The sequence below is a fragment of the Sinocyclocheilus rhinocerous genome, unplaced genomic scaffold (genome assembly GCF_001515625.1).
Source record: "Sinocyclocheilus rhinocerous isolate Xijiao unplaced genomic scaffold, SAMN03320098_v1.1 scaffold1157, whole genome shotgun sequence".
NCBI lineage: Eukaryota > Metazoa > Chordata > Actinopteri > Cypriniformes > Cyprinidae > Sinocyclocheilus > Sinocyclocheilus rhinocerous.
Window position 1 is genome coordinate 787641 of NW_015631716.1, and position 9252 is coordinate 796892.

The following is a 9252-nucleotide window of genomic DNA, read 5'->3' on the forward strand; positions in this document are numbered from 1 at the left end:
GTTCATGCAAAGAAAGACGGCGTGGTTTCAGTAACCGCAGTTAGTGTTGAAGCAGCCAATGTCAGAGAGACGCTGTGTGTTTCTAGGCGAAAGCAAAAGCACTTTATTTGGCCTTCCGAAAGTAGATGCATTTAGGAATCTTTAAGATTACTTACAACAGAACAGCAATGCATTTTATGGAGTCCTAAATTTAGGATTGATACGCCCATTATTTTTAAGATTTTCTCCTAAATCTGCTAGTTATGAGCTACTTTTAGCCTTAAGATGTTTTGTGAATACGGGCCCAGGTTTCTGCTTTCCACTAGAAACGCGTCTATAGCGATATCCTAAAAGCACTGTCATCTCGTACGTCTCTAAGGGAATCCATTCGACCGGAGAGGGAAGACACGGAGACCAGAGAGGGCTTCTTTACAGAGTCAGGTTACCTTGGATGCGAGGCATAGAGGCATGAGAGCTGTAATGGACGGTTGTGTAAGACAATACGAGAGGTTCCAGTACCTCCCAATGTCCGGCTTTAATGAGCACACGCAGAGGTTACAGTGCAATATGTACACCTGATCGCTGATAAGCAGCTTAGTGCTTTGTTTTGAGCTGCAGAGTTAATCTCTTTAGTCCTGCTGGTACTGTCTGTAGAAGTAACATCTCCCGTCAGCCATTAGATCATGTGTTTTCCCACAGTTTACCCCACAATTAAATCAGACGATAACAGCTCAAACACCAGGTCAACTGATCCGTGAACAACACAAAGGGAGGGTAAATGAAACCCTCAGTGGCTTCACACGAATGAGCTTGTGCCATCTCAGCAGAACAGATGCAGGTTTGGATGTGGGCTAATGAAACTACACTATGCAGTCTGCTCTCATTTCGAAAGCAAATCAGTCACAACAACTCCTTCTACCCAACAAGAGTCATATGAGATTTAATGAAGTCAGCATTACCAAGCAAGATTTTATCAACCTGATATCATGTAAATAAGTCTCTCTGTAAACATGTCATGCCCAATATCCTGGGGGTTGTTCCAGAATAAAAGAGGCTCTCAAAGAGTTTTACTTTGGCAAAAAAATAAATAAATCAAGCCATGAGAGATGCATCAACATCAATCTTAGTTTAATCATTCTTATTAGGTTTGTCTAGGCACAACAGATGCATCTATCTCTCTGGAACATGGGGACACTGTATTTGTAATTTTTCAAGTGTTTTTCTTTAGACGGCGTGGCTTATTATTTTTGAAACCACTGTATATTTGACCCTTCCCTTCCTTGTAACCAAGGGGGAAGCTTCAACCCTTTGGTTACTGTTATTAATTCAGACAAACTTTACAAAACATCCCAATTGCAAGAAAGCAATTTTTTATCTGCTCTGGCTACATTATGTCACTATTATAGGGGCAGTTGTGGCCTAATGGTTAAAGAGTCAGATTTGTAACCCAAAGGTCGTGGGTTCGATTCTCAGTACCCGTAGGAAATGTAGGTGGGGGAGTGAATGGACTGCACTCTCTTCTACCCTCATTACCCACAACTGGTGCCCTTGAGCAAGGCACCTAAGCCCCAATTGCTCAAGTGCCCACTGATCCGGGTGTGTGTGTTTTAGGACATAGTAATAGTTTGCCCTTTGTTATTGAGAGAGCAGTTGACAGGAAGTGATAGGAGAGCAGAGGGGAACGGAGCGAGGGTCAACAAGGTGGGTTTAAGCGAGGTCAGTACAAGGTTGTAGTCAAAAGTAGAAGGTTTATCCACTTTATTTTTAAGGCCATTTTTAACTTAAATGTGCAAGGCTTCTGGTGTCAACCGCTACCAGTTATTTTAGCTGTACAAAAACAGTTTGCTATGCTTCTTGATATTACTATCATTTTATTTTATTACTGTAATCATAAACACACTGGTTTCTAATGCAAATAGTTTTACAGTTTACTGTACGTTGATATTCTTTTTAGTTATTTACCTATAATGGCTAAGGAATCAGTAGTCTCACACATTCACAGGAAATAATACCTTACAACCACGTTGAAAAATAAGGTGGATAAGGAGGCTCTACAAATGTGCGGTCCCTAAAAGTTGACATGAAACATTTGCAACCATTTAACAATCACAAATAAACAGCGCTAGGCCTCAACAACATTTACACAGCTGAACACCCTACGGGCTCCACAGCAGGAATGCACTCTTAAAACCTACTCTATCACCCTCAGCAGAGACTTTCAGTGTGTTAAAATGGATTTTTATAAAACTTAAAAAGCAAAACTACAAACAAGTATAAACAAACAAGTACTTTCTGGTTGGCACTGGGTTGACATTAACTCTGAACTGTACTTGGGCAAAATGACATGCGTTATACAGTATATCTGTCCACTCACTGTGGTTGTACACATGGGAATCAATTTGAAAGGCAGGGATAGATTTGCTTCCACTTCAGCAACCATTAATGTGGACCCATCTGTTTAGAGCATTACTACAATACTGTTCTCTACCCTGACTATATCCTCTCATACTGCAAAAGCAACATGCACGCCATCTGGGTCCAACATGGGGCTTTGCTTCGAGTCACTGATTACAGCATGACCCACTAGCCTTGCATCTGAGGGCCTGCAGGCCTTAGCCAAACATGTACGATCACACACAGAGATAAAACAAGGTAAAATGTAGCTTGAATGTACACAAATTCATTACATGTCCTTCCTGGCTCCAATAAGCAGAGAGAAGATTGCTGTGGTTAGTTCCCATGATCCTCAGCTTTTTTTAGCTATAAATAGCACACATGCTCTGCGTTCAAATCATGTTCTGTAGGCCTAGCTCTGTTAATGACCCTACTCTTCTATGATGGCAAACATTGCCTTTCTTAGAGACCCTGCCCATAACCATCAACTCCTGAGTGGCAGTTCCTTCTCCAAACAAATCTCAAATAGGCATCTGATTGTGTGCTTGGTTTTCCAATTTGCAGTGGCTTGTGAATTTCCTTACAGTAGTGCGGAAAGGCTGGGTGTGGTTTGGGCCGTTGCTGCACAGATGTGGCCCTGCTGACGCAAGGCACGGCAAGATATCTGTCTCTTCAGTCTAGTGCAGTTTCCTCTTGATATAAATTAAGCAACCTCATGATTCTCAGTTGTCTGGCCTGAATGAGAGCTACATGTGCCTGTGTGCTACTGCAGTGCCCATGGCTGTCAGTACAAATCAATGCTGCCTCGTGGAGCTTGGGCTCAATCAGATTCCCCGCAGCCAATATGCAACTCTACTGGTCCTCACATTTCAGTGGTTGGGTGAATATCATGAAATCTATTATGAACAGGTTGGATCACATTGCATTCCAAAATCAAAAGAAAGAAATAAGAAATTTCTGCTGTAATGTAAGATTTTTTGCATTGTAACACTTTCATGACAATTAAAGGCAGGGTATGTGATTTTTCAAAAACACTTTAGAAAACTGATTCGGGCCGAATAGCAAAACAAACTTGTAGCCAATCAGCAATAAGGGGCGTGTCTACTCATCTCGTGATGTGGAGGAGAGAGCTTTCAGTGCATGGGACGGACATTAGCCGAGCCGAGCGACAGAAAGATAGAGATGGCGGATAAAAAACAAAAGAGGAAAACGTCTGCGGAAAGATAAGGCAAGAAGTAGGACCCGTGTAAAATATTGGATCAGCTTTCCAGTGCTGGAGAGAACTCAAGGAGCGGAGGCCTGCGATCGGACGCCGAGGTTGCTATGTTTCTTCTCAGTAGGTGAGTAACACCGTGTCTACAACAGCTAAAGTCTGACTACACTGGACGCGATCAAACGACCGTTGAAAACCATTTGAAATGTGTGTCAGCACATCATAAATAGAACCCGGCAGCAGTTTTCTGTCGGGATTTGTTGCGCCGCGCCGCGCCGCTCACGTCCGTAGACACGGTGTAACATTGGTTTTGCTTTGTTTCACAGAACTAATCGTTGCCTGGGTTGCGTACGTATATGTGGGGCGGAGCTATCAAAATAGGGGCAAGACCCTTTTGGGGTAGGGGCATGTTTGTTTTGGTGATTTCAAATATCAACATTGGCTACCAGAAATCACTTACTCTGCCGTTAAGCTTATTTCCTCTTCCAATTCTCATTATAGTAAAGCAACAAAGTATTCACGACCGTAACATGAAATTTAAAATATATAATAAATATATAATTTATGTAATTTCAGTGTAGTTTATTTTTAATAATTTATGCCAATTTAAATAAATAAAAAAAATTATATCACATACATTTTTACTGGAATACTTAAAAGAACCAGCATTGGAAAACAATGGGAAATGCTGATAAGAAAACATCTGGATGTCTTACAATAATGAGAATACAATAAAGAATGCAATAAAACATTAAATCACAATACCGTAAAATACAATAAAACATTAACAATTCTTAAAATATATATATTTTTTTACCCATATATATGCATTTTGTGAGACTGACCCAGTTAAAATTCTGAATTTTTATTTAAATAGATTCTGATACAATTATGGGTTGATTTATGAACAATCTAGAGGGGAAAAAGATACACGCAGCATTAAATTATCCTTGTGTCTTCAGGTAGAGCAAATTTATGTAGACAAATTATGCATGTCTGCAGGCCTTCGGGGTAGGTCAAATTAGAATAATGCCTGTTTAAAGACTAGTCCCATAAAACACAAGTAATTACATGATGGCAGTTCATGCCTGCCAGGAATCCTGACAGACAAGGCGAACGGCCTCCAATTCTGACTCCCAGGATTACGCAATTAGGCCTGTCACGATAACTTTTTGTTGTGCGATATATTGCCCCAGAAATAATTGCGATAAGCGATATTATTGTCATTTTAAAGACCATTTTATGCCACTGAATATATAATCATAATGTAACAGCATAATAATGCAAGAAGGCCTACACACTTCCAAATGACAACAAACTTTTAATTTTTAAGAATATTTAGATCATGGAAATTAAGCATCAAAATATTAGATACCTTAAAAAACCTGAATAAATAGTAAATAAACAAAAAGTGCAAAGTAGAAAAAAAGAAAAATGCACAAAGAACTTGAAAAATGTAGATTTTTCCATCTACAGATTTTTCCCGGACCTTCTTTTCTCTGTAAATGAAGGGTGCACACTATTGCTGAAAAACACAATCTCTACTTAGCAGACAGATGTCCGTATGCACAAAGGCACAGATCCCTAAACAAGACCATATCTGCAGATGAAACTGTTTGTAGAAGCATTTTTTTGAAATGTGAACTAGCACCTCATGACTACACCACGTTATGTTCGAGCAAAAGACACAGGCGCAAGTGGAATGTACAAAACATGGTGACATACATTTTTAAGTAAATATAATGTGCGATATATTGCGTCACCAAAAATTATTGCGGTCATGTACATATATTGTGCGATAAGTCGATATATTGATTATTGCGACAGGCCTATACGCAATGCCCCTATACAGTAGGCAAAAATACAAAAAGTGGCATTATATAACAGATTCTGCACATTAAAACAGCTTGTGAGGCAGCCATGTGGAAAACACAATGGGTACAAGTAGTAAAAGTAAATGTGAAACGTTGAGAGATGGGGACAGAGAGAGATAAAAGGAAAAGTGAGGGGTGGTATGGACAACTCCCAATTAAACCAACTGTCTGTCTGCCTGTATCTTAAACCAAAGGATGACATAATGGACATGCCCGCTCACATTTCGATGCGACTGGCATCTAAGAAAGAAAGCATTCCTAACTTCTATTCAAGAATGAATGCAGGCCTTGAAGGGAGAACAGTGACAAAAGAGAAAAGATGAAGAAAATTGAAGGAAGCAGATTCCTTGTTTTGCCAGATTCTCTCTCATCAATGAGATTTGATACGATGTAAGTGAGCTCTTGTCTGTCAATAATAGGGACAGGCTATCTATTACATAAATGTTTAAAATATGTTATAGCATTTACTTACAATGCTACCTTTGTTTTCAGGCATACATGAATTGCTTCCAATGGTTGTGTTCAAATGTGAAAGTGGACATAATGCCGATAATATTTTTCAGAGTATATAGACTCAAAGAGACTCAAATTTGGCTATCCCACCCATTTTGAATTGAAGCGAAGTATGAAAAATGGGAAAGTACTGATTCCATGTGAATGTGAGAAATGAAGCTTTTATGCTTCCTCTTGTGTAAGAAAACCACAGGATCTGCTAACAGCTGTTCAATAAATGAATAAAAGGTTCACTCAAAATTCTGAAAAGTTTCCACTCAATACAGTGGCTTACCACTTTGGTTTGAAACAGGATATAGTCAGAAAGGAATTTACAGGAACACATGCACGACTCCCACAAACTCAATTTGGAAATACAATCTGAAGCTGGGTTTTGCAACCAAACCATTTTGTTTTTTATTTAATATATTACATTTAATATTGAATATAAACTAGGAAAGTAAATTAATATTAATAGATAAATAAGAAAAAAAACAATTACAATATTAAACTATAATATTAATCATGATTATTTATATGATTTAATAGAGCTTTATTGCTGATTTTTGCTCATTGGATGTCTAGACCGTGGATCTGGATGCAACATTCACAGTCAACCTCAAATATTCCATTTGGTGACATTTCCATATTCAGAGGAAACATACTTTGAGGACCAAAAGAGGAGAACCGCACCCCTGCTCTTCCACAGCTTTATGGAATGTGTCTTGGCTTCAAAGTGAGTCTAATAAAAGCACAGTCACCCGCATCCATCTCAATCAACTCTCTCATGACGTAAACCGAGGTCTTGGGTGAAACCCTGAATTGTCCTTTCTTCAGCTCTATGGCATCATGGACAACTAAGACTGGCTGTGACGTCAGCAACATGTGCAGTTCCTCCCTTGTGCCCAATAAAATCAAAAAGCAGCAAGTACCGTCTCCATCAAAACCAACCATGTCTTATTTAGACTTCAAAACCTGTATGTTTTAAAGCAAAATTGCTATTTTTTATATTATATGACTGATTTAGCATATTATTAAGCTTATGAACTTGCATGAATACATGTTGTCGTCCAATGTGAAATCTGGATCCTGAAGCAAAACCAGCCGAAAAACACTCAAGCTAGAGAATTTTCTGCCCACCCACTAGACACACAGTCATGAAAAGAGCTACACTTGCTTTTATATAACAGCACCTCGCTCACACCATCGATTTAAAACCACCCGACAGCTTTATTGGTCGTGTGTTATTGCTGTTCGGTTGACACACAGATTAATACAACATAAATAAGAGCTGAATAATCATCTCAGTTTCCACCACAAAGGCTCTGATGCAGTGATGAATAACCTTATAAATATGAGAGCAGGGATGATAAGGTCAAGTGGCAGAGAGGCTATTCAACTGTTTAATGGATTGAGAGGCATATATTGAGCAGACATCAATGCTGCTGGCCTGAAAATGGATATAAATGAAAAGAAGAGGTCCTTCATTCACTATCTTTCAGTTCCCCAAACATGCACCAAGAGCCACATGCTGTATTAAGAAAACATCCAAGTCTATAAAAGCAAAGTACAGCAACTTTCAAGCTTTAATTTTAGTGTTTATAAAAGTAGCCACTCATCTGGTCAAAAGAGAAAAATAGCCCCTCAACTGGTCATGTTAAAAAAAAAAAAAAGAGGAAAAAAAGAGTGATTCTAAGAAAACAGCAGACAGGACTTAGTTACAAAAGTGGGCAATAAAATTGTCTGAATATAGGCTGTCTTTGCACACAGATGTCTGAAAGTAAAAAGCTGACATTCAAAGTTTATCATACTTTGCATACTTATTTCTATCTATGGTACTCTCCACAAATACAGTACAAAATAGGTCCAAAAAAGGCTTAAAATGTAGATTTTTTCTCTCCTTTCTTAAATCAGAGGCTAAATTTGATATGCAACATTGCATCGGTCTAGTTTAAACCCATTATTTGTGAGATTTTGCCACATTTTACACAAAGCATATCAAACATAGACATCAAAATTAAATCTATACAACTTATAAAGTAAAGAATTTATAAATAAAATATATAAAATAATATAACATTTTAAATGTTTTAAAATATGAAACAGCATTTATAAAATTAATAAATAAAACAAATAAAAAGTTATTAACAGCATTACAATGAACTGGTATCAATTCAATATATTGTGACATATGATTTTTATTGTTAAAAGTGGAACAGGCCAAAATGACCAGTTTGGGGGGATAAAAACATTTGATTTGTTTACAACTAGTTACTTTTCATACCGAGTCAATTTTGTGTGACATAATAATTTATAAAACATGTCCAATAAAGATAGATTAAAAAAAAAAACATGAAATGTGTACCTCTAAGCTTTGCAAAAGTCACAGGAAACCCGTATTGATGGAATATGTCGCATCTCTTTGTCAGCAAGTTCAAGAAATGATTTTGGGGAGTTTTGAGAGAGGTGAGTGCATAGAAAGTATTTACTGAATTACTGAAGGAGGCGAAGTGAGTGATTAACACACAGACAACCTGATTTTACGATCTATCGCAAATTCTCAGTTGTTTAAAAAAGTTTTATCAACACCTGTACAAACAAACCATCGCTTTCCATGATTATGCATCGTGGAAGTCATTTATCATATCAAAACATAACGGTGAGTGTATTTTAAATAGAGGTTCAGAATAAAATCGAAACGTAACACAAACTTACCAAAATAAACAGTCTTTTCGCATTTAGGGCACTTTGAAGCCATCGTCTCTCAAACCGGATTCTCTCAATCAGCGTCAGGTTTGTCTTCCAGGCGCGCAAGAAGACCAATGGCTGAGAGAGAGCTGGAGCGCATCCCACTGAAAGCGCCGCGCTGGATTTGCATAGCCCCGCCCACTCTCGCAGGTCCGCTTGAGGGCTTCGCTTTTCGCTTCTCTCATTGGTCAGGCTGACGGTCAGTCATCAAGTGGGCGGGGTCGTCTGGCTGTCACTGGCTCTTTCTTTTTACATCCTTCAGCGGGAATGTGAAAGGCGTCCAACAAAGGTTCCTTTGACGTCTCATGAATAGGGATTCTTCAGCACTTGCCAGACCGTTACTAATGGAAATCAGAGGGAGAAAGATATTGGCAGGTCCCAGTCATGCTTACACACTTCTCTTTTTGTTTGGGGTTGAGGTCACTGTATGGCAGTATTACGTTTTTGACTAGTTTGTCCTTTACATCACCACGCCTAAAAATGTCTGTCACCCACATCTTTTTTTAGACTCAGGTTTTTGCCAGCTCTTACAGACTTTTGCCTTGACCATGT

General features: G+C 38.6%; 1 protein-coding gene across 1 annotated transcript in view; it reads right to left on the reverse strand.

Annotated features, from left to right (window-relative positions):
- The window catches only part of LOC107741856 (cysteine-rich protein 2-like), a 24180-nt gene extending 15399 nt beyond the window's left edge, over positions 1–8781 (reverse strand). Inside the window, exon 1 of the mRNA XM_016554663.1 lies at positions 8668–8781. Coding sequence (XP_016410149.1) covers positions 8668–8710 — 43 coding nt within the window. The 5' untranslated portion in view covers positions 8711–8781. The remainder of the gene's footprint in view (positions 1–8667) is intronic.
- Between the last annotated feature and the right edge of the window lie 471 nt (positions 8782–9252).